At 37.8% G+C, this 27,104-nt stretch overlaps 1 protein-coding gene across 4 annotated transcripts in view; it reads left to right on the top strand.

Moving 5' to 3' along the window:
• Positions 1 to 27,104, top strand: part of Magi2 (membrane associated guanylate kinase, WW and PDZ domain containing 2) — a 1,451,928-nt gene that overhangs the window by 920,812 nt on the left and 504,012 nt on the right. For all 4 annotated transcript variants that reach the window (XM_023724303.1, XM_023724304.1, XM_004639270.2 and 1 more), the window contains one exon: positions 17,729 to 17,944. In XM_023724303.1, the coding sequence (XP_023580071.1) occupies positions 17,729 to 17,944 (216 nt within the window). The remainder of the gene's footprint in view (positions 1 to 17,728; positions 17,945 to 27,104) is intronic.

Raw genomic sequence — 27,104 nt, 5'->3', positions numbered from 1 at the left:
TTCTAATGAAAATCAAGTTTAATATGTCAGCTTTGAAAGTAGTGCTTGGGGGAGTTGTTGGGTTTTGCTAGTTTTGCATCTATAGCACGGGTTACTTTAAACAAATAAATAAAGCTTTTGTAGTTGCTTCCTTTATCAAAAAAGAGCATTTGGTAGCCTGATACATTTCCTCTGCTTCTCTAAATGTTGTGGGGAGTGGTCCACAATCCAAATCAGAACTCATGTTTTAGCTCATATTCTTAAGGACCATTCTGAGGTTTTGTTTATGTGTGTATAAATAAAATCCTCACGTAAGTGGTTTTTGTTTTATTTTAAACATTCACCAAGTCATAAGCTAATTTATTTTTTTAATTTATTTTATTGAGGCTGGGGAGATAGCTCAGTAGAATAAGCATCTGCCTGGCAAGCGCAAGGGCCTGAGTTTAATCCCCATTTCTGCAAAAATAAATAGATAAATAAATAAATAAATAAATAAATAAATAAATAATTTTATTGAGAAAGAAACAGCAATGAGACAGTTTCAAAACAGGTTAATAGCTATAAGCTAATTTAGAAAGAAAGCCCGCAGTGGTTCCCTTTCCCATTGGCCTTGAGTGCTTTTCCCTCCTGTACCCCTTGACCTCTTCACTCTTCTAATCTCAGTGTGGCTCTCACCTCCCAGGGGAAGCGGTGCCTTCCCTGACTCCCTTCTCTTCCCCTTCAGAAGCAGGAAGCTGCAAGCCACACTGATGGGTTGGAATCAAAGCCCACCTTGCCACAGTCTCCACAGAGGAAGGCTAAGCATCAGCTCAGGACTTCTGTCGGTTCTGTTTTGGACTGAGTTCCATGTTTTCAGTTAAGGACACATCAGCTCCCCTCTGCTCCATGGAGCTCCTTTTTTTTTAGTGCATGTATGCAGTCTATAAGGTTGAGGTTCTTATGTGGGGTTGGTACATGCACATAATAGTTTCAAATCATCAAAAAGCAAACTTCAGATTTCACCTGCACACTTGAACTATACAACAGCTACATAGTTTTTGGGTTAGAGAAATAGGAGAAATATTTGCAATAAAGACTGTCAAGTTAGGTTGAGAAGCGGGAGAGCTACTTAGCAGAAATTTTGTATGAGCTTTTTACAAGCAACTTGGTTTATATATTTGGGAAGGCAAAGAAAATACACATGTACACAAATATCTATTTCCACACAATTGAGGCATTCGGCCTTTAGGAAAGTATATGGCAGAAGTTTAAGGAATAATGGAGGGAGGGACTTTGCTTCCTGCTGTTTGTAAAGCCACATGTGTTTCCTAGATTTATGTTGATCTAGATAAATGTTGTACAGATGAATGCAGGGCTTTGAATGTTCTATCATGATGTCACTGTTTTCTTGTTAGGACAAATGTGAAACCTTCTCAGGGTTCTCAGACACACCTGCATATGACACTATGAGGTGTGTTACTTTGTGTTCCTTTGATTATTTTCCTAATGCCCTTCTCCCTCAGCAAATGGTACCCTTCACAAAGACCTGTGTTTGTTTTATTTCCATTGTGCTTTGAGTGAATCCATGGCTGGCGGTTAGTAGACTCTTAAGAAATACTTGCAGAATGAAAGGCAGTTTGAAGGGCTGGATGATATCCTCCCCCTGCCTGTCACTCAGCTCTTTGTGGACCGGACACCAGTGAGGGGCTCGATCCCCACTGAGTTCTCAGGCTTCCAGCTGAGGTCACATCCTCAGTGTCTACCGCTGTCCTAGACATGCTGCTCTGGCCGCATCTGTGCCCACTCGTGTGATGTACGTCATTAGCTGCGGCCAGTAACTGACTACTTACCTAGTTTGCCCTTTTTTGGAAAGAGTTTAGAAAGTTTGATATTATGCAAATAAAATATTGTAATAGGTAATCAATTTTAGAATGGTTACTGGGGTGTTCTACTCCTTTTGAGGTAAGTTTTTAAAACTTGATGTTGTTTTTGTCCTTATAACACATCAGCATTCAAGCCACTTACATTTCAAATCCTTCAAAGTCATGCGTAGCACATGGGTTGCATATTAGATAAGGCAAGTCTGCTCCCTTTCCAGATAGCATCTGATGACAGTTGGCTGTGTGTGTGTGCTCTGAGGCCAACATGTCACCCCAGGATCGCACTAGAACTCTACCCCTTCACAAGAAGTCATAGTGCCTCCCAAGTCCGAGCTGTGTAGCAAGACCCTATACCAAATAAATAAATAAATAAATAAGACAGGAGAGAAGAGGGCAACAGTCTATAACTCTCTGACTACGCTAGCGCCACAAGCCAACAATTCCTTTTTCTATGATTTATAACTATGAAGTCCTGATTGTGGGTGATTTGCTGAACTGCAGCCTAACCACCCCACCATCACAGAAGGGAGGCTGACGCCTGGACAGCTACAGAGCCTGGCAGGCCTGCCCTGCCTGCCCCATCACTGTGTGAGCCACGCTGCCCTGTGCCCTGTCTGCCTACCACATGCCTGATAAGCCTGGGAGAATATTGAGAACTTCAAAAATGACAAAATGAAGACGCAAAAGGCAATCTCAGCATAGAATTTGGGACATGAGAAGGAGGTTAGACCTTGATCCAATGTAGTCCAATTCTGTAATTTCACAAATGAAGAAACTAGAATTCTGAGGAATTTAATGCGTAAATCAAGGTCATTCGGAGGCTAGTGTAGATTAGAATCTTGATCATTTCACCACATGTGGAGCTCTTTCCCTTATGCCAAATCTAAGAAAATCAAGCACATAAATTCTCCAACTATAAATATAATTCAATTTTATTAATTTTCAAATTTTATTCATAGCCAGGAATTGGAGGCTTAGTATTTTACAAATTTGTTTAATCATTAACCAACAATCAAGTCACAATTAATCAGAAGTGTCCCTTAGTACTGTACTTGCAAGGCGGTGATGAAAAGAAAGCCTTTTGGGTCTCCTAAATATCATAGTAAAATTTAGTATCACGCTCAGTAGCACCCGGGGAAAAGGAAGCTATACGACAAGCCATAAATGTTGTGTGAGAAACATAACATTGTCCTTGAAAGGCTCAGTGTTGTGTTTTCTTTTTTTTTTTTTTACCAAGTTTTAAAGAAATGAATGTAATTGCAATAGCTATCATTGGAATCTGCTATGCTTTATACAAGGTCCATTTATAAATTCACTAAAACTTCACTTTACTTATTTACTCAACAATGAAGGACTGTTTTTCAATCACTGGCTCTCTAGATAATTTAAAATCTTAATGAATAGATAGCTTAGTAACATAAATGTAAATAATTTTCATTTAGAAAGGTAGACCTATACATTTCTTACTAACTGGAATCCTGGTGTTTTTCTCAATATTTTTTTCCAAAAATATTTACATGGGCATTTTCTTGGTTCCCTGATGAAAGAGGGTCTTTGTACATATCCTACCCTGTCTACCCAGGATAGCACTTGCATTGTGATTTGAGGAGCACAAAAGTGCTTCTGAAAAAATATATTTGTCTGCTAATTGACTAGTTATTTTTCAAATTCTATTATCCTTTTGAATTAGGATCTGATAGCCAGGTAAAATGCAAGCATTGTGGAGGACCTATTAAGTTAATTTGAATCATGTACCTCTTACTTTAATTAGTTTACCAGTGATGACCCTGTAACTTAACAAGACTAAAGAAAATTGTAAACAAGGTACATATAATTCATGGGAGAAAAAGAAAACTAAATAGAGAGGGTATGAAGCACTGATATTGAACACCTGGAGATCCAATGAGAACCTGTCACGAGGGAGAGACAGGAGAGATGAAAGTGACAGTGTGCATTTCTCTGACCACTCTAATGCCACAAGCCAACAATTCCTTTTTGTATAATTCGTGACTAATTATGAAGTCCTGGTTGTGGGCGATTTGCTGAACTGCAGCCTAACCACCCACCATCACAGAAGGGAGGCTGACGCCTGGACAGCTACAGAGCCTGGCAGGCCTGCACTGCCTGCCCCATCACTGTGTGAGCCACGCTGACCTGTGCCCTGTCTGCCTACCACATGGCTGACAAGCCTGGGAGAATATTGAGAACTTCAAAATGACAAAATGAAGGAGCAAAAGGCACTCTCATGCGTCCAGCACGTCCACAAGTCCAGGAGAAAAGGACATAGAAGAATTTGAATTCACACACCTGAAATTTCTAAAATGATAGCAATGGAAGTAAAGGCTATTGAAGAAATAAGACCAGAAATAATCTCTCTTAGTAAAAAAGAAAAATGACAACAATAATGAAAAAATTGCTCCCAAGATCTAAAAAAGACATAGATTTTGAAAAATAAAGAATATTAAAAAAGAAACATTGAATGAACAATACAGGAAAGAATTAGAATGTGTGAAAGAGATAAAAACAGATATCCAGGAAATTAAGAATTCCATTGAAAGCTGGAAAGATTACTTGAATGAAACTAAAGATAGACTTCAAGACTTTGAACAGTATTACAGCTAGTGATTGCTAAAGGAAAGATCTCTTGAAAAATAACGTGGAACCAGGAAATAACAATTAAATAGCTTCAAGATGATGAAAAACACAACATGATACTACTAGGTATCAGTGAAATAGCAGGAGTCAACACAAATGACATAAAAGACTATTTGCAGAAGTATAACAGATAATTTCTCACGGATGGGGAAAGAATCTGATGTACAGTTAAGTGAGGCATATAGAACTCCTATTAGCCATAATCAAAGTAAATCTCCAACCAGAATTGTAATAATCAAGATCCCAGAAATTCAGCAAAAGAGAAGAATATTAAAAGCTATTAGAGAAGACAGATTACCTATAATGAAAAACCCATCAGAATCATGGAAAATTGCTTAGTACAACCCATAAAGTCCTGAAGAGCTTAGAGTGAAGTATTTGAGGTCCTAAAAGAAAACAACTTCCCACCCAGATTGACGTACCCAACAAAACTATCACATTTAATGGAGAAATAAGATATTTCCATAAAAAAGAAGAACTGAAGAAATTCGTGACTACCAAACCTACCAAAGACTATGACAGTCTAGAAAGAGATAAAAATGAGCACAGCTTCAAGAACAACAATAGAAAGCAACCACCAAACAGAGCAAGCAATTAAACAGAGGGGGAAATTAAGGAACCTACAGCAAGAGAATAATATGACAAATATAAGTCAATTAATATCAGTTATAATCATGAATGTCAGTGGCCTCAATTTGCCAATCAAAAGAAGCAAACATGCGGAGTGGATCATGAAAAAAAAATCCAACAATATGCTGCATAAAAGAAACAGCTAGGGCTGGCAAGATAGCTCAGCAGATTAAATTGCCTGCTTAGGCAAGATGAGCAAGTACAGGGACTGTAGTTTGATCCCCAGTACCACATGCAATACCAGCCCTGCCTCCAGGATGGGCTGAGTGGGCCACAGAGTCCAGCCATAGTGGTGTACACCTGTAATCCCAGTGCAGGGAAGGCTGAAAACAGGAAAATCGGTATGAGTCTGAGCTGCATGGTGAGACCCTGTAATAACCAAATACATTTCAAAAGAAGAAAAAACAAGAAAGAAACACATCAAATTCAAAAGGAAATTCACAGACTAAGGGTCCAAGGATGGTAAACAATACTCCATGTGACAAGAAACCAGAAAAAAAGCAGGGGTAGCTGTTCTGGTTGCTGAAAACATCAACTTCAAACCAAGAATGATGAATGTAGATGAAGAAGGTCACTACATACTTGCTAGGGGAAAACTGCAAGATAAAAAGATAATAGTCATAAACATGTATGCACCCAACCTAGGAGCACAAAACTATAAGACAAATTTTAACAGACGTGCATAAATCAAATGAACAATAATACAATTGTAATGGGGAAATTTAATGCCCCATTGCCACAAAGAGATAGATGAACTCGGCAATACATGAACAAGGAAATAACAAAACTAAACAAAACTTGTGAAGAAATAGAACGTTACAGAGCATTCCACCAAACAACATCAGGATGCATATTCTTCTTAGCTACACACAGGATGTTCCCCAAAATAGACCATACAGTAGTGCATAGAGCATACTTAAGTAAATGCAAAGAAATTAAAATTATCCCATGCATATTATCTGATCATAGGGAAATGAAACTGGAAATTATTGACAAAAGAGGTCTCAAAACTGCATAAACAAATGGAAATTAAGTAACACTCTCATGACCAATCACTAAGTCACAGATGAAATTAAAGAAGAAATTAAACAATACTTATAATCAAATGAAAGCATAGATACAACTTACCAAAACCCATGAGACACAATGAAAGCAGTCTTAAGAGGAAAATTAGTAGCAGTAAATTCTCATGTCAGGAGAACAAAAGAAGCCCAAATACACAATCTTATGCTGTGCCTAATCTCCTAAAAGAGAAGAGCAAGTAAAGTGCAAATGCAGGAAATCATGATGATTAGAGCAGAAATTAATGTGATGTAGATAAAGAAAACAATACAAAGAATAAATGAATCCAAGAGTTATTTTTTGAAAGAATAAATGCAATTGATAAACTTCTATTCAACCTTAATCAAAAAAAAGGAAAGAAAAATTTAAATTCATGCAATAAGGAATGAAAAGAGCAAAATCACTATAGACCTTAGAGAACTTAAAAGATCATCAGTGCCTACTTCCAAATCTTTACTCTCACAGGATGTAAAACACAGAAGAAATGGACAGCTTCCTATTTACATATGAATTACCAAAGCTGAATCGGGAAGATATAAAAATTCTGAGTAACCAAATATCAGTCAGTGAAAATGAAAATGTAGTTTTTAAAAATACAAACAAAGCAAAGCTCAGGTCCTAATGGATTCACAGCAGAATTCTACAAGAAATTGAGAAAATATTTGATGCAAACTATTCTCAACTCTTCAATGAAAATGAAGGGGAACCACATCTCCAAAACTTATTCAGGGAGGCAAGTATTACTCTGGTACCAAAACCAGAGAAAGACCCAAGCACAAAAGAAAATTACAGGTCAATCTCCCTCTAATGAACATAGATGCAAAAATCCTCAATAATATACTAGCAACAGAGTGCAGCAAGTCATCAAGAAAAGTATACATCAGGACCAAGAGGGAGGGCCAGGGAGATGGCTCAGTAGAATAAGCACCTGCCTGGCAAGCATAGAGTCCTGAGTTCAATCCCCAGTACTGGAAAAAAGAAACCAAAAACAAAAAGGGACCAAGAGGGATTCATCCTAGGAAAGCAGGAATAGTTCAATATATGCAAATCCATAAATGTAATACATCATGTAACAGAGCAAAAGACAGAAATCACGTGGTCATTTCAATAGATGAAGTAAAAGCTTTTGACAAAGTCCAGCACTCATTCATGTTAAAAACCCTACAGAAAATCAGGATAGTCTTTATGTCAATCTGCTAAAAGCCATATATGACTAATCAATAGCAAACATCATACTAAATGAACAAACACTGAAAACCTTCAATTTAAAATTAGGAACAAGACAAGGATGTCCACTGTCGCCACTCTTATTCAATATAGTTTTGGAAACATTAGCCAGAGAAATTAGATAAGAGAGAGAGAGAGTGAAAAAGGAAGAAGAATTGGAAAAGAACACATGAAATTATCATTATTAACAGGTGACATGATACTATACATAGAGGACCCAAGAGCTCCACCAATTCTTGTAGATTTAATAACCAAATTCAGTTACATAGAAGGATACAAAGTCAACACACAAAAATCAGTAGCATTTTTGTACACTAATAATGAACACACTATAAATATATTTTTAAAAATGAACACACTGAGAGAGAAACTAGGGAAAGCATACCTTTCACAATAACATGCGAAAAAAATGAAATTCTTAAGAATCAATCTAACAAAGGAAGTAAACGAATTATTACAGTGCTCTGAAAAAAGAGCTTAAAGAAGATGTCAGAAAATGTAAGATATTCCTTGCTCCTGGGTAGGAAGAACCAACATTGTGAAAATGGCCGTACTACCAAAATTGTTATACAGATTCAATGCAATACCAATGAAAATAATATTAGTTAGGGCCACCAGACAGCTCAGCGGACTAAAGTGCCTACTTTGGCAGATGCAGGGGCTGGGGATTCTGTCCCCAGCCTGCCGTGCCAGCCCCACACCTGGGGCCCACTGAGACTGGGTGTCGTGGTGCATGCGTGTAATCCCAGCACTTGGGAGGCTGAAAACAGGAGAATCGCTACGAGTCTGATCTACATAATGAGACCCTAAAGAACTTGTAGACCCTGTACTAAATACATTTTAAAATAATAATAATGTGCATCACATTTCTAGAGAAAAAGTATTCCTAAAATTTATTTGGATCCAGAAGAGTGCTAGGATAGGAAAAACCAGCCTGGGCAATGAAAGAGAGGCAGAAAGAATTATAACCCCTGAATTGCAGCTATACTACAAATCTACTATGATAAAGTGATAATGGTACTGGCATAAAGCAAACCTGAGGCTTAGTAGAACAGATTAGAGGTTGCACACACAACTACAAACACACTTTATCCTTCACAAAGTGGCCAAACACATTCACTGGAAGAAAGACAGCCTCTTTAATAAATGATGCTGGAAAAATAGGCATTCCACAAGACTAAAATTATGCCCATGTCTGTCACCAGGCACTAACCTAGAGTCAAAATGTATCAAAGATTTAAATATTTAAATCTACATTTAGAAACCACTAAATGTACTGGAGGACCAAGCGGATAGAATTCTCAAAGATATAAGGGTAGGTAGAGACCTCATAAATAAAAACCAAACTTCATAGGAAATATTTCAAAGAATCAACAGCTGGGATTACACCTTTTTGAAAAATCTCTGCATGTCAAAAGTAATCACTGACAGAGTAAAAAGAAAACCCACAAGTGGGGAATAAATTATAGCTGACTGTCCCTTAGACAAAGTACTTCTATCTAGAGCATATAAAAAATTAAAAAGTATCAGGCCCTCAAAGTTCAAAGACCCAATCTAAAAATGGGGATCTATGATGAATATATACTTCTCAGCAGAAGAATTACAAATGGCAAATAGGGGGTTGGAGAGATAGCTCAGTAGAATAAGCACTTGCCTGGCAAGTGCAAGGGCCTGAGTTGAATTCCTGGTTCTGCCAAAAAAAAAAAAGGCAAATAAATACATGAAAAATGTTCAACATCATTGGTCTTCAAGAAATTCAAATTAAAGCAACACTGAAATTCCATGTCACTCCAAAAAGAATGGCTAACATCAAGAATTCAACCAATAACAAATTTTGGTGGAGCTATGAGGAGAAAGGAGCCCTCTCCACTGTTTCTGGGAGCCAGAGTGGTACAACCACTATGGAAATCAGTGTGGAAATTTCTCAAAAAGCAAAAGTGGAGGTCTTATTCAATCCATTTATTCCCCTTCTTGATATTTTTCCAAAATAACTAAAAACCTCATACCACAGCAATATATATGCACTTGTGTTTATAGCAGTACAATCTGTCATAGCTAAATCTTGCCAACAACCCAAATGCTCATCAACTGAGGAATGGTTAAAAAAGATGTGGTATGTTTACACAATCGATAATTAGTCATCTATAGAAAAAAAAAATAAACTCGAGACATCTTCAGCAAATGAATGCAACTAGAGACCAACATAGTGTCTCACTAGTGTAGCAACCTGGAAGAGTAAATACCATCTGAAAGGTACAATAGGTACTGTGAAAGGGAAAGAATCTGTTCAAAAGGAAGAGCAACTAAGATGAGGTAAAGGATGAAAGACAGAAAGAAAATAAGAAAAAAGAAATGGAGAGAAAGAGAGATGAAGGAGAAAGAAAGAAAGAATATACACCTTGAATAATTGCACTGCTGATTTCTGTTGGTCTATTGAAAGGAGCATGATGCTTAATTTTTTTCTCCTTTTTAATTTCTTGTAACTTTTTGAAACCAATTTTACATGCTTATGTCTGGTAATCTAAATTTGAAGACACTATGCAATATAACAACCATTGTTAAAAAAAAATGAAGTCCTCACCCTAAACCCGAGAATAGGATTCTCACAAGTCTTTATTTATATTATTTATTTCAGACGTCATTCATTTTTTTTTCACTTTCTAAACTGGATCTTGATAATACAGTGAAATTTTCAAGACACAATAAAGTGGTAAAATGGAGGATTGGGAAGCAGGGAGAGAGGGTGCTGCTAAGAAATGTGCATCTCTTACCTATCTGCAAACATGTTACAGGTCTCTGAATAGCAGAGCAGCCAACTGCAAGGAATGGACACGGTGTCGCCTACATGCTGGGCTGCTTTGGTGCGTTCTGTGGTTTCTCGGTCATTCTAAAATAGAGATATTTTTTCCTTTTATCATTTATGAGGAAACTGAGCTACTCAGATGCTAGCTAAATGTTATTTGACAAGAAGATTATGTAAGGGTGTGCTGTTGGGGTGGTGGACTCAACATCCTATGGCTCTTGATCATGTGAGATGGGGCTCGAACAGATGACAGTGCACTGGGCCTGAAGACCACGCACTTCCCTACAAAGATTTAATGTGAAAAACAAAAATGGGGCCAGCCAAATAGCGCAGCAGATTACAGCACCTGCAAGCAGGTGCAGGGGCCGGGGCTCGATCCCCAGGCCTGCCATGCCAGCCCTGCCACTGGTGCATGCTGAAAGGGCAATTGAGACTGGGCTTGGTGGTGCGCGCCTGTAATCCCAGCTCTTGGGAGGCTGTGAACAGGCGGATCACCAGGAGTCTGATGTAATGGTGAGACCCTGAACACCCTGTAGACCCTTCCCTAAAATACAAACAAAAAAAGCAAAAATGGCATTCATACTTTATGATAATTATATATCAAAAAGAAAATATTTCAGATAGATCCTTACAATTATGTCAACGTCTTCTTTTTTCAGTGTGGCTAACTAGAATATTTAAAATAACTGTTGTGGCTCACTTTATTTTTACAAAGCAGTACTCCTTTAAGGAATTTATTTAAATGTGATGTTCTGGTGAATCAGGCTTTTAAGGGTTTTTTTTGTGTTACTATAACTATGAATGTTCAAAGGTCTTATCTTGAAAACAGAGGCATACTTGACGCTGAAAGTTACATGTGACTTCTTGGTGTTGTCTTGGGGAATTTCTTTATGTACATCCTTTGGTACAGAGGAGAACTTTTCTGTTAATGCTTCATGGGAAGAACATGTGATTTCCTTTACACGACCAAACCCCTGCCCCGCTCCCCTGCAGACTGCAGGCAGTTAGGCTCAGCATAGATTTGTCCTATCCCTGTCCACACTGGCTAGCACTTATAAGTGAATATTCAGATAGAATGACCACAGAGTGCTTACTTGCAAACACTTTTGGAAAATGTCAATTAAACTGAACAATTTCTGTGATTTTCTGTAGGGTAATGATGAAGAAACTGGCAGTGAAATTCAGAATGGATGTCATTGGGCACAAACTGTTGCAAAACCAGCACTAATGTGATGTTAAACAAATTTGAAGTTCTTAGCTTTGGTTGGTTACAGAATAATTCAGCTCTGCATGTGAAACAGCAGATGTTCACTTTTTTGTGGGCAGTTGTGCTCATTGTGAAAGCTACACAGAACACTGAATTCTCAAATGCTCAGCAGCTCTTGTCCAGTCACAAACACTATCTGGAATGTATTTCCTCTTTTTGGCACCTATGAGAGGAGGGCTTTTAACCATACAAAGAAAGGGCCTTGTCTCTGGGTATTAGGGAGGGTCCACATCCTGGCTTCAAGCTACTAACTGCTAATGGCATGATGAGAAAATGATACACTGGATCTTTTTTTCCAGTCCAGGCCAAATTTAAGCATTACATCTACGACAAAAATAACTTCAAAAATCAGTTGACAAAAGCATTCTGAAATGAGATGTGGCTTATTTTCTGGGAGGGAATGCAATTTTAGAAAAGTAGAAATTTGCTGGGTTATATTTACTCACTTTTTCTTGGTACTTGTAGAACTTCTAATTTACTAACTATAGACTGTGATACTTGGCATGGCTGACAAGAGTTTGGGTGGGGTTGGACTCCTTTTAACTCATCACTATCCATTTCACGTGAAGCAAGCCCTTAGGTTTGGATTTAGGATCCTCTCATGTTGCATCTATGTCTAGTAGTACACAGGGAATAAATAATTGTTTACTCATTACCTGGCACGTTTTCTAACACATTCATTATGATTGGATCCAAAAATGAATTCCTTCTCTCTTTAATGTCAGAGACAAATTGCACAGGTACCTTTAAGAAGGCCAAGTAGAAAACTACTTGTGTGAAAGGGAACAAATGGATGTAATTCTCAATTTAATTTCCAACTTCAATTTTGCCACACATTATTCCACCACCAGATCGTATCCATAAGTCCCAGGGATGAGCTGGGGTACACGTACGCCCAAGAATTCTTCCTAGGCAGTCACAGCAGCTTTACTGAACCATTGTCCAAAATCAATTCTTTCTGACCACCAAGATGGAAATAAAAGCACTGAGAAGATTAGGGGAAAGTGAGGTCATGACTTCAATCTCTGAGGAATCTTTGAAACAGACACCTTTGTGTATAAATCCTATCGCCAGTAGGTGCCCTCTGGAGTGATCTATGGTTATCTGAGGTAAAACCAACACATAGTGTCACACACCAAAAAGGCTGCAACAGCAGAACCAGCATCTCATTATACAGTTTAAAAAGGAAAGTGAATGAATCAATTACATTTTGATCATGAAAACTGAATGTAATGTTGCAAGCAAGTGAACATATTTAAGGTACTTGCTACTAGCAGTTTTATATTTCCTCATACCTAAAATTAGTCATCATTATCTTTTCTACTAATTGTCATAACATCAGAATTTAAAAGCATAAAGAATTTGGTGCCTCTCGCAAAACGCTGTTTTGGCATCTGTCCAACAAAACCAGAGATACAGAAAAAGGAATAATTTAAAATTCATTGAAATACTTTCCTATTCCTTTCTTCCCCTTGGCCTCACCATTAACATCAAATATAGAAAGTCCTGGGTAGATAAAACCTTACTTAAATAAACTGAGATGACACAGTTTTTTATCCAGTTCTCTTATGTGAGCAACTGAAAACATAAATTTGAACAAAATAAAGAACAGATACAGGAACCTGGGAGATGGGTCTTTTGCTAAGTACAAGGGGACCAAGAGATGGGAGAGGAGATGAAAAGAATTGAGATATATCGTGTACCACTACCAACTCCCCACATGGAATGTACTGCTAATAAATATTTTAGAAAGAAAAATTGAAACGGGTTAAAGATTTTTCTCAAAACCTCATTTTGCCAAATGTGGAGAAAGCACAGACATAATGCTGTGATGGCTTTCCCACATAGTCCTGGAAAGTTACTCAGAAAGCAATTCTCATCTCCTGGGGATGCTGGTGTCAGGTGGGCAAGGACTTCACATGGAGGCTTGAGTTCCTAACAGTGAGATTTGTTGCCGCCCTTCACCCTTTGCCATCACTGAGAATAACCCGATGCAGTGCAAGTAGGCATTTACAAAATGGATTTATTATAGATTTTAAGTTATTGACAGTTTAGATTTTTCATTTTATTCAAATCCCTAAAAGCATTTCCATTTTTAACATGGGTGTGCTCATGCTGATTGACTGTCCTAGCCCCATGTCTATGGAAAGAAACAACTAGAGCTGAGTGGCAACTGGGGCTCCTCAAGTGATTGCCACATTTATTTTTCAGACATTAATTAAAAATTAGAATGTGGGAGCTTCCAGGTGGTGCTCACGTGACAGTACTGAGTAGAGAATTTACCTGTGTTGAGGCCACAGTGCCTTAGTGGGGTTTCATACTAACGTTACATGAATGTCCCAATGCACAGGTCATTCTTTACAAATACATCCCATGAAAACTGATCTAGAAAAACCTATTTCATCCCACTTCCTCCCCAAATTGTGCACACAATTATTTTTGGAAGAAGAGTTGGGATAAATCACCTCAAATGTCGCTATTGTATACTTTGGTGGCCATATTGCCTGTCTCTTTTGAAAGTGATATTTTGTATTCACTGGTTGGCTTTAAATGAAGTCTTATTGTGTGTTTCTGAGCCAACTGAAAGTTGTGTCACCTCTTTTATTTTCCTCTCATGCGAGGTAATGTAGCATTTTGAAAGGAGATGAGGTCTTAAATCAAGCAGGCAGAGGATTTTCACTTGCCTCATTTAAGATACTGGGAGGTGGTTGAATTTCTCTGGGCTTCTGTTTTCTTGACTGCAGCAGCAGAATGACTTCATACTGTTTAGAGATGAATAAATCCCAAGAGAAGCCTCAAGCCATGAGCATCAGATCCAGTCCAGTCCTACCATTTGTCCCGTGTTGGTGTTCATCTCTGGGAGAGCCTTGGGGACTAAGAGCCACTCTAAGCCCCACCTGATATAAGACTGCTTATGCAAGACACCTGTTACAGTGTCCAGGTGGTGAATTGTGGCAGTGGCTCTGGTAATAATAGTGGTAGTGGTCACCATTGCTTTTTTAAAAAATATTATGTTTGAGATGGGGTTGCGATACTTTGCCCGCTTGGGTTTGGGGCTGCTTCTCGGGAGTAATGCTCTCGCCTCAGCCTCCAAGTTTTAGGACAGAAGGCATGGGTGCTGCAGTGAGTGGACTCACCAAACCACAGCCCATACATGGGCAGATCAGCTACCCAGAGTTCAGAGTCATGGATAACTCAGTTACCAGTGTCTATGCCACTCGATGTCACATTGCATTGTAGATATTTTTGGTTTGGTTTTTTAGAGGTTTGACATTTACTAAATCCTGGCACTGTGTTGCACAGAGGCACTTCATTCTTGGTGGGAAAATATTTCCCAATTATATTTTAAAACATTTGGGTGTTTATTTTGTTCTGAAAACATATTTCTGAAAAAGCACATTTTTGCTTTGTGCATGGATTTGTACGTAGTTGTTTTAGAGAGACACTGCTTGGCTAAGTGACTGCTGGGCTGATCTTTCAAATGGTGGTCTAGGCACTTTCTATGCAATAGGATAAAAATCTTGGTGTCACATAACAGCCTAGTCCCCGTTGTTCTTTCTCAAATGTAGTAACTGTACAGGTCACCTGGGTCCTCTCTTAAGCTGCTATTTTGGCTAATGAAGATGATTGTAATGTCTTATCTAATGACTTGTACAATTTTACTCCCCAAACTTACTGATGTGTTAATTTTATAAAGCATAGTGCAGAACAATATTGCTGTATAATTAAAAATCATACCATAAAAAAGTATAATTAATAATATAAACATAACAGGATCTATTAATTTATATCTATTTTAGCCCCTGCTATCTCCTTTTTGTAATTAATAAAACACTGGCTACCTCAGGGACATTTGAAACTCAAAAGACAAGGGAAAAGACTAAAGTGTGATCCATTTTTGCTAGTACTATGTATATTTAAAGGGATTAGAGATCTCCAAATGCTACTTGAAATAAAACTCAGGTAGCTGTTTGGAGAGTAGCTACTAGCTCAGATGATACTTACCAGAGAAGAAGTTTATGTGGCAAGATCCATAGAAAGCATGGAAGGCAGAGCTTTCTTGTCCTTCAGAATGCTGGACTCTAATGATTCATCACTTCTAGGGAGCAATTAGCGATTTTGATTTGTTCAGAATTTGGCCAGGAAATGAGCTGGCGTGATAGCTCAGCGGAATAAGCGCCTGCTATAGCAAGTGCAGGGACCAGGGATGGATCCTCAGTACTACATGCTGCACCAGCCTTGCCGCTGGGGCATGCTGAGCCAGCTCTGAGTCCAAGCATGGTGGTGCACGCCTGTAATCCCAGCGCTGGGGAGGGGTGCTCTAAATCTAATAAACTGTCAAGATGTGTGTCAGCCACTGTGTGAACTACTGTCAAAGAAAAATGTATTACATCTGTATGAACAATTTGACAAGGTAGTTATCTTTCTTGTACTACCATGGCCACTGTATAGATGTATGAAAGTGAGTGACAGTATCCAGAGGGTTACCATCTTTAGAACCCATGCCCACTTTGTGAGCTTGAGCCCATGCCACAGGGACACCCTGCAACTTTGTAGCTTTTGACTTTCTTCCTCATACACTGGCTTCACCTTCATCATGACCCAGGGAGAAAGGGGGCCTTTGGTAGTTCTGCCTGCCCAGCACCCCCAAGCCCTTTTCATTGAAGCAGCCACTGGAAAGGATGGGAAGCAGCGCTCTCCAGGGAAGGGGGTTCGGCCAGCTCCAGGCCTGTCTGGGAGTTTACATGACAGAGAATCAGAGCACCGAGGTGCTCCACTGGGCTCTTTCCTCAAGCAACCTGTGTTGGGACAGAGAGCCAGCTACAGCCTTCAGCGCCCAAGAGAGGCAGCGTGTGTCATGACCGACTCCTTGGTCCCGTACCCCTCTGCACCAAAGCTTTTCAGCCTTTCCACTCAGATGATCCTCTCCCATCTTTTGCAGACACCTTTGTTGCATTTCAGCAAAGCAGGTTTTGGTGGCTGACAGCCCAGGACAAAAGTGCTTCTGACAACTAACTCTGGTCCTCTCCCACACACAGAACCCGAGTCTTCCCGAGTTTAGGAGAACTGCGTGAGTTGGAGCAGCACAGCAGAGGCCAGGCTAATTCTCGCCTGTGCCCTTCCTGGTGTCTGCCTGCAAGGCCTCCATAGGTGGAGTGGGGTCCCCCTTCCTGCTGTGTACCCCTGGCCTCAGAGCTCAGTCCTGCTTCCTGCCAGCTAGCTTTCTGCTGGGTGTCAATGCCAGCCTGCACTCCAAACTGCTGAGCACCCAGAGTTTATGCCAGCTGTCATTTCCTCCAACACCCAAGGCACTGCAAGGTGCACAGGCAGTACAAAAAGTAATTTCAGTGAGGTATCAAAGGGGGCACAAAGTCCACCATTTGTGGAAAACACTAGCCTGGACTTGCACATGGTGTTGGAAATACAAGATCCATCTACAAAGCAATGCCTATGTTCTTTACCAATGACAACTGGAAAATATATTCACTACTCAGCAATTTGTCTTATGCACAAATGCAAACATACGCATTCATCACATAATAAGCTTTTATTTCATGCTTATTGTATGTCAGGTTCTCATCACAGATAAAAGTACAAATAAATCTCCTTTTTACAAAAAGCTCACAGACCGATGAGGGAACCAATGATTCCATAGTTCAGTACTGAGCTGCAGGGAAACGAGTGGTGAAGGCAGCGTGATTCGGCAGCAGCTCCACCCTCAGCGTGGGCGGCCCTAAGAGGGCACTGATGCAACTGAGCAGGGTGTGGCCTGGGCCAGGACAGTTGCCCTCCTCCCTGAAGGCTGGAGAAAAGCTCCAGGGCTTTGCTTTTCAACAACAGAGGAAGAGGCAAGCAACAGTAAAACTCAAATGCAAATACTACCTGCAGTCGTAACATAATTATTTTTAGAAATTTATACTCAAGTCTTGTGATCAAGAAAACTTTGAATAATTTTGAAGTTAACTGCATACCATTTAGGAATAAAATACAAAACTATATTCTGACTTGAAACAAATATGGTACCAAAAGAGGTTCATCTCTATCTTTAAGCATTAAAGTGCAATAGAAATGACAAAGATACATTTATATGTGTGTATATATACAATATAAAACCATGTGTGTACGTGTGTATGTCTGTGTGCTATAAAATAGGGTGTGCACTGAGTGATATCCCTGCTGTTCTTTGCACATGATGTCCACAGATGGACAAGGAATGACCCCCCACCATTTTGCTATCCTTTGCAGATAATTACTACGGTACCCCAAAGCCTCCAGCTGAACCGGCACCGTTGCTGTTAAATGTAACAGACCACATCCTTCCGGGAGCCACTCCAAGTGCCGAAGGAAAACGGAAGAGAAACAAGTCAGTGAGCAACATGGAGAAAGCAAGCATAGAGCCTCCAGAGGAAGATGAGGAGGAGAGGTCTGTGGCCAACGGGAACGGAGTGGTGGTGACACCAGGTTGGTTCTTCGTGGTCCCCATGGGTTCAACACCTTGCTGTTTCAGAGGCCAACCTTTGTATATATGCAGAAGGCATATTTGTGTATGTTCATTGCCCCTGCATATGCAGGTGTGGATATACTGCAGGAATCTTCAGAGAGAAGATGTAGTACTCAATGGAAAGGACGTGGTTCTGCTACCCAACTTGATAGTTCTACGTCTGACACATTCAGTCAATTCCTTTAATTTTTGGTTGCACTTATATAATGTGAATGATGATACAGTAAATGGCTTATGGCTCTTAGATTTTATAGGCCATATATATTATTTGTAAAGTTGTAGAGTTTTTTAAAATAATGCTTAAGAAACTATATTATTGAAATGCTGAATATGGTATCACTTTTATTCTTATGTTTATTACTGATATGCTCCAAAAATAATTGTTTAGTAATATTATTCATAAATAAGTATTACCAAAACAAACAGAAAAATTAGGTAATTCTTTTAGCTTCTTGAAGTAAGTTTGCAAAATTTTGATTTACTTACTTTTTGTAGTAGCAAATCAGTAGGCATTAAAAATCTAGAGCTGTGGGCCGGGGAGACGGCTCAGTGGAATAAGTGCTTCCCTGGCAAGCACAAGGGCCTGAGTTCAATCCCTGGTTCCACCAAAAAAAAGAAAAAATCTAGAGCTGCACTAAAACTCTTCGAATTATGTTAACAGGTATACCTTGAGTATGCTTTATTCATCATCAGACACTTCTTCCTATTATTTTCATATCTGCATATTTTTATTTTTCACTGTACTGCTTTTCTACTGACTCAGTATTTGAATTTTCATGTCTCAATTACCTTTATCAAAGGGAATCTTTGCAAGCTTTTCATTTTCATTTTTCAAAATACTTGTAAAAAGTGTTCATTGAACATAAAGTGAACCAAATCTAATCTGTGCCCATCAAAATGTAAAGTCTTAAATAGCGCATTCAGTTTATTGCCCTGGAGGACAACCTGGGTATGAAGACCTGCTCTCGCCTGCACAGGGCTGCCTGTCGGTGCAGCACCATGGCTAGACTCACCGTGGGTCCTTCCTGTGACTTCTCCATTGCAGAGTTCCAGCGATGAGTCACCGTTCTCTTTCTTAGATTCACAAGTGTCTATGAAAATATTTGCTTTTCATGATGTAACTAAAATTAAGTTAAATTTGTAGTAAGTGACTTTTGTAGTTGATCTTTGATATTAAGAAGCAAAATGGGCCAGCGAGATAGCTCAGCAAACTTAGGCAAGCTTAGGCAAGCACAGGGACTGCGGTTTGATATCTGGCACCCTTCCAAGCCAGCCCCACCCCCAGGGCAGGCTGAGCCAGCCAGTTCCAGGCATAGTGGCACATGCCTGTAATCCCAGCACTGGGGAGGCAGAAAGCAGGATGATCACCATAAGTCTGAGCTACATAGTGAGACCATACAAAAACCAAATACGTAAAAAAAAAGAATAATCTCAGCTGAGTTGGAGAAGTAAACCCCAAGGAAGCAGAAGTTAGGACAGAGAACACAGCACAGCACTTCTTGTTGGTTCACACCCTATGGTCCAAATGTCAATTACCTCTGTGAGCTAAGCCCAGATAGTTGGCTGCTATTGCTTTTCCTACTTTCTTCTCATCTCTTCTTACCCTGCTCTTCCCCTCCCCCCACTCCCTCCCCTTCCATCCTTGCTTGTTTGCTTCTTTCCTCCTTAGTACTAGGCTACAATTCAGGGCCTGGTAAATCCTTTACTTCACCCTCAGCAACTTTTGGTTTGTGCTATGCAGATAAAATTAAAGCACTTTTGATTTCCACTGCTTTTTTAATTCTAAAGAGAACAAAACCAAAATTTCCAAACAGAATATAGGAGGGTAACTGTTTAATACATTGTATTGTTTCCTTTAACTTAATTACTCAGAGTACAAGCTATTAGCATTCAATTGTCTAAATAATATGAGCACAAACCTTTCTTTTCAGTGAACTAAGAGAAATTAATAGTATAACTATCTTAACTGTCTTTTCTATTTGTTCTTGTTTTCCCCTTCCTTCTTTTCTCCTTTCTCCCGTACCAGTTTCTCTTTCTTTTTGATGTCTCTTCGATCTTTATGGTGTCTATTATACATTTTGGATCTCATTTATTCCTTCAGCTTCTCATATTAGGGAGACAATACTCCTGTTTTAGTTCACCCATGAGTGTGGTCTTGAGTTGTACCTATCTACCCATAGAAGTCTCCAATTTATTGTTCTTTATAGCTGGCTAGTACTCCATTGTAGAAAAAGAATACAAATTTTATAATTCATTCCTCAGTCAATGGACTTTTAGGTTATCTCCAAGATTTAGCTATTGCAAATTGTGCTGCAATAAATAGATGCACATATATTGTTGTGGTATGACATTTTTAACTCTTCTTGGAAGATACTCAGAAGGGTAATAGCTGCGTCAAGTGGACCCTCCAATATCCTAGTTTTTTGAAGAATCTTTACAATGACTACCACAGTGGTTACACCAGTCTACACTCCAACCAACAGTGGAGAAGGGTTTCTTTTTCCCTACATATCCACCAACATTTACTATTCCTTGGTTTCTTTATAACGGTCATTGTTTCTGGGGAGAGATGGAATCTCACTGTTAATTTAATTTGCATCTCTTGAATGACCAGTGTTGTTGAACATTTTTTTCACATATTTATTTGCTGTTTGTATTTCTTCATCTGAGAAGTGTGTATTCATTTCTGATGACTATTTTTAGATTGTGTCTTTAAATTTGGGAGGTCCAACTTTTTTTGAGTTCTTTATATGTTCTTGATAATAATCCTTTGTCTGAGGAACAGATGGCAAACATTTTCCTCGCATTGTTGGTTGTTTCTTCATTCTATTGGTGGTTTCTCTTGCTTGTAAAAGCTTTTTAATAAGTTGAGATCCTAGTTGCTGATTCTTTGTGATAGTTCCTGTGTGACTGGGGTTTTATTCATAGTTTTTTTTATGCTATACCCATGTCTGTAAGAGTTTTACCTATTCAATGTTCCAGTAGATTTAATGTTTCTGTTTTAATATTTATATCTTTGATCCATTTTGAATTTAGTTTAGTGCATGGTAAAAGATATGGCTGCAATATTAACATTCAGCATGTGGAAATCTAGTTTTTCCACCGCCATTTATTAGAGAGTCTGTCTTCCAGTGAATGTGTTTGGCACCTTCGTCAAAGATAAGGCGCCTGAATATGTCTGGAGTTGTTCCTGAATCTTCTAATCTGTTCCATTGATCTTTAGGTCCTTTTTGCCTCTGTAATGTTTTTATCACAATAGCTTTGTAGTATAATCTTGAGTCAAGGATTATGATGTCCCTGGCCCCACCTTTTTCCTACAGTTGCTTTGCTATTCTATGTCTCTTCCTCTTCCCAAGGAATTTTAGGTGTTTTCTCTAATTCTGAGCTAAACTGTTGTAATTTTTATCAGAGCTACATTAAATCTATGTAACAGTTTTAGAAAAATAGCCATTTTCACTATGTTGATTCTTCCTACCGAAGAACAAGGTGTATCTTTCCATTTTCTGATATCCTCTTTGATTTCCTTTTCCAGAGTACTGAAGTTTTCATGTTTCTTTTGCATGCTTAATTAGCTTGATTCCTAAATAGTTCATGCTTTGGATGCTCTTTTGAAATGGGTTGTTTCCCTAATTTCTCTATCAGTGGCTTTGTTAATATTCATGTACAGAAGCGCTATATTGATTTTTTAACATTGATTATATCCAGTTACACTACTGAATTTGCTTATTAAATAGAAGTTTTTAGTGCAGATTTTTGGGTTTTCCCCATATAATATTACATCATCATGATAAAATAATTATAATTTAAACTTCTTCCATTCTATCATTACTCCTTTTCTTTCTTTCTCATGTCTAATTGCTTTGGCTAACGTTTCCAATACTATGTTGAATAAGAGTGAATATAGTGGACATCTTTGGTCATGTTCCTCAATTCAGGGTGAAACTTTTCAGTCTTTGTTTGTTTAGTATGATGTTGGCTGTTGGTTTGTCATGGATGACTTTTATTAGATTGAGATGAGGATTATCTCTTCCAATTTTCTGTAGAGCTTTATCATGAATGGGTACTGGACTTTGTGAAATGTTTTTCAGCATCTATTGAGATGATCGTGTATTTTTTGTCCTTGGCTTTGTTAATATGCTGTATTACATTTATTGATTTATGCATGTTGAACCATCAATGTATTCCTAGAATGAATCCCATGTGGTCATGGTCTATAATCTTCTTGGTGATTTGCTGATTCTGTTTTCCAGTATCTTATTCGAGATTTTTGCATCTATGCTCCTTATGGAAACTTTTCCTGTAATTCTCTTTCTTAGTTTCATCCTTCTCTTCTTTTGGCATCAGGATAATGCTTGCTTCCAAGAATGACCTTGGGAGTACTGCTTCCCTTTCACTTTCATTAAAAATTTTGGGAGGTCATGGTGTTAGGTGTTTTCTAAATTTGTGGTAGAATTCAGCAGCAAATATACCAAACTTTTCTTTGTTGGTACAGTTTTACTCACATCTTCTATTTCATTGATTGACATTGGTTTATTCATGATTTTTATATCATCTTCAGTCAGGTTTGGTAATTTGTCTCTAGCTAGGAATCTTTGTATTTCTTCTTCATTGTCCATCTTAGAATATAACTTTTCCAAGTGGGTGTAGATGGACTTGTGGATTTCTGGAGGGGGCCTTGTGATTTCACCCTTTTCATTCATATTTGTGTGGACTGGAGTCTTTTGATAAGGTTAAATAAGTGTTTGTCAATTTTGTTTAATGCTTCAGAGAAGCAACTGTTCGACTCATTGATTCTTTGTATTATTCTCTTACTATCCAGTGCATTAATTACCACTCTGTGCTTTGTAATTTGCTTCATTGCATGAACTTTTGCCTTAGTCTGCTCATATTTTTCTAAAAGTTTGAGGTTTATTTTTAAGTTGTTTATTCATGCTTCTTCTGTTTTCCTGATATCAGTATTCACTGCTATGCCTTTCCATTTCAGTACTGCTTTCATTGTGTCCCATAAGTTTTGGTGTGTTGTATTGTGTCTATCCTTTACTTGCTGAAACTGTCTAATTTCTTCTATGACCTGTTGCTTTTTGAGAAGAGTGCTATTTAATTTCCAAGTATTTATGGAGTTCTTTTTTTAATTTTTTAAAGTGAGTACAAAATAGTACTAAAGCAAAAAAATTACAAGAGACACAGAATTTCACTTAACAAAATGATGTGAATTTCACAGTATTTGTCGTAATGTATAGTGTTGTCTTCAAACTAGTTGTTCATATTACCAGATAGACACATGAAAAATTGAAAGGAGAAAGAAATACATAAGAAATTAAGAAGAGAAAAAGGATGATTGAAAAAAGGAAACAAAACTAATTAAACATTAACTGCTCCTTTCCAAAAACCAGAAGAAATCCACAGTACAGTTTTCCAAACCATCCTGCTTACAAACATATTTGTTATTCCCCACTCCCTCTCCTGTCCTCCTCAATGCAGTAATTCCTTTCCTTTGAATAGATTCATTCCCTTTTCCCAGCATCTATTGTACCTTTACACATTATATTCTCTTTCACATTCTCACACTAAGGAAACAATGTAATATTTGCACATGTAGGTCTGACTTATTTCACTTAACAGTATGTCTCTAGTTATATCTACTTACCAATAAAAGCCTCAAATTTATCCTGTTTTATAGCTGAATAATACTCCAATGTTTCAAAATACCACATCTTCTTTATCCATTCCTCACTTGATAGATATTTGGGTTGTTTGCAAGATTTGGCTATAACAAATTGTGCTGCTATAAATATGGGAGCATATGTATTGCTGTAGTATACTTTTCATTTCTTCTGGAAAAATACCCAGGAGGGGAACAGCTGGCTTGAATGGGATCTCCAATCCTAGATTTTTAAAGGAATCTCCACACTGAGTTCCATAGCAGTTGTACCAGTCTGCACTCCCACCAAGAATGGAGAAGGGTTTCTTTTTCCCCATAGCCCCTCCAGCATTTGTTGTAGGTGGACTTCTTGATGTTAGCCATTCTTTTGGGGGTGAAATGGAATCTCACTGTTGTTTTAATTTGCATTTCTCAAATGACCAATGATGTTGAACATTTTTTCATGTATTTGCTTGTCATTTGTATTTCTTCATCTGAAAAGTAGCATATATTTATCTCCAATGCCTGTCTTTGGATTGGGTCTTTGAATTTGGAGGGCCTGATTTTTTTTTTAATTCTTTATATGTTCTAGATAAAAGGCCTTTGTTATAGGAACAGATGTCTATAATTTTTCCCCAGTTTGTGGGTTTTATTTTTACTCTGTTGGAGATTTCCTTTGAAGTGCATAAATTTTTCAAAAACATGAGCTCCCAGTTGTTGATTCTTTGAAGTACTTCCCATGCAGTTTGATTTTTGTTCATGAACTCTTTACCTATCCCTGTGTCTTTAAGATTTTTGCCTATATTTTCCTCTAGAAGATTTAGTGTTTCTGTTTTAATATTAAATACTTGATCCATTTTGACTGTAGTTTGCTGCATGGTGATAAAAATGGGACTAATTTTAGCCTTAGGCATGTGGAAGGCCAGTTTTTCCAGCACCATTTATGAAAAAGGCCATCTTTCTTCCAGTGCACATGCTTAACCCCTTTATCAAAGATAAGGTTGCTAAGTGTGTTTGTAGTTGTGTATGCATCATCTAATCTGTTCCACTGATCCTCAGGTCCATCTTTATGCCAGTACCACACTGATTTTATCACAGTATCTTAATAGTATAATTTCATGTTACGGATTATGATACCTCCTGACTTTCCTTTGTTTTCCAGGATTGCTTTTGATATTCTGGGTCTCTTCAGGTTCCAGATGAATTTGAGGAATGTTGTCTCTAGCTCTGTGAAGTATACTAGTGGTATTTTAATTGGGATTGCATTCAATTTGTATAACAATTTGGGGAGTATGGGCATTTTTGCAATAGTGGTTGTTCCTATCCAGGAGCAAGAAATATATTTCCATTTTCTGAAATCCACTTCAATCTCTTTACTTAAAGTACCATAATTTTCACTGTATAAATCTTTCATTTTCTGAGATTGATTCCTAAGTATTTCATTTTGGGGATGTTATTATGAATGGCATGGCTTCCCTAATTTCTCTTTCAGTGCATTTATGGTTTGTGTACAAAAGTGCTAATTTTTGAGTGTTGAATTTGTATCCTTATATGTTACTGAATTTGGTTATTAAGTCTACAGATTTCTTGGTGGAGTTTTGGGGGTCCCCTGTGTAGAATACTGTGTCATCTGTTAATAATGATAATTTCATTTGGTCATTTCCAATCCTTATTACTTTTATTTATCTCTCTTATCCAATTTCTCTGGCTAATGTTTCCAGAACCGTATTGAATATGAGTAGAGACAGTGGATATCCTTTTCCTGTTCTTGATTTTAAAGTGACGGCTTTCAGTTTTTGCCCCTTTAGTGTGATGTTGGCTGTTGGTTTGTCATAGATGGTTTTTATGAGGTTGAGATATAGACCATTTATTTTGATTTTCTGTAGGGTTTTTATCATAAATAAGCATTGGACTTTGTCAAAACATTTTTCTCCATCTATTGAGAAAATAATGTAGTTTTTTTTTTTTTCTTGGCTCTATTGATGTAGTGTATTATTACATTTATGGATTTGTGTATGTTGAACCAACCTTGCATTCCTGGGATGAATCCAACATATCATTTTCTTGATGATTTGCTGCATTCTGTTTCCTAGTATTTTATTGAGGGTTTTTGCATCTATTTTTAATAAAGAGATTGGCCTGTAGTTCTCTTTCTTAGTTGGATCTTTCTCTGGTTTTGGAATCAGAGTAATACCTGCTTCCAGGAATGAGTTTGGGAGAACTGTTTTCCTTTCAATTTAATTCAAGAGTTTGAGAGAAGTTGGCATTAAATTTTCTCTAATTTGTAGAATTCAGGTGTGAATCCATCATGACCTGGGCTTTATTTGTTGGTAGTGTGTTTTTTTGTTTTGGGTTTTTGTTTTTGTGTTTTTGTTTTGTACTACATTTTCAATTTTGTTTCCCATCATTAGGTTATTCAGAGTTTGTATACCTTCTTGACTCAATTGGGCATTTTGTATGTATCTAGGAAACTGTTGATTTCCTCTATGTTCCATCCTGTGAGAATAAAAATTTTGGAAGTAGCTATTGACAATCTTCTGAATTTCTCTAGCGTCTGCAGTGGTTTCACTCTTCTCATTCCTATTGCATGAATTTGGGTGTTTTTTTTTCTGATAAGAGTGGGTAGAGGTTTATCAGTCTTATTTATTCTTTCAATGAACCACCACTTTGATTCATTTATTCTTTGTATTTTTTTTCTTCCTCTCCATTGTATTAATTTCTGCCAAATCTACATGATTTCCTGCCATCTTTTGTCTTTGGGCTTGACTTGCTATAATTTTCTAGGAGCTTGAGGTGTAGCATAAGATCATTTATTTGGGTTTGTTCTGTTTTCCTAATGATCGAATTTACTGGTATAAATTTCCCTCATAATACAGCTCTCATTGTAGCCCACAGGTTTTAGTAAGTTGTATCTGCATGCTTGTTTGATTGTTAATATTTTTATTCATTCATTAATTTCATCTGTGACCCACTGATTGTTTAGGAGGGTGTTATTTAATTCCTATGTATTTATGGTGTTTTGTGGTTCTTTTGTCAGTAATTTCCAGTTTCATTGCACTGTGGTCAGATATTATGCATGCAATAATTTCAGTTCCTTTGCATTTACTTAAGCATGCTATATGTGTCAGTATATGATATATTTTGGAGAAAATCCCATATGCAGCTGAGAGGAATGTGTATGCTATTGTTGCTTGTTCAAACACTCTGTAAAGGACTACAAACTCTGTTTCTTCACAAATTTGGCTTAGTTCTCTTATTTCTTTGCTGATTTTTTTCCTATTTGATCTATCTCTTTGTGATAGTGGTGTGTTAAAGTCCCCCATTACAATTGTATTGTTGCTCATTTGATTTTTTGTGTCTGTTAAACTGTGTGTTATGTAGTTGGGTGCTCCTACGTTGGGTGCATATGTATTTATAATTGTTATCTCTTTCTCTTGCAGTTTTCCCTTAACAAGTATATAGTGACTTTCTTTATCTCT

Source organism: Octodon degus, unplaced genomic scaffold (assembly GCF_000260255.1).
Source record: "Octodon degus isolate 3935 unplaced genomic scaffold, OctDeg1.0 scaffold00108, whole genome shotgun sequence".
Taxonomy (NCBI): domain Eukaryota; kingdom Metazoa; phylum Chordata; class Mammalia; order Rodentia; family Octodontidae; genus Octodon; species Octodon degus.
Note: the sequence above shows the minus strand (reverse complement) of the source record. Positions and strands in the feature narration are given on the sequence as shown.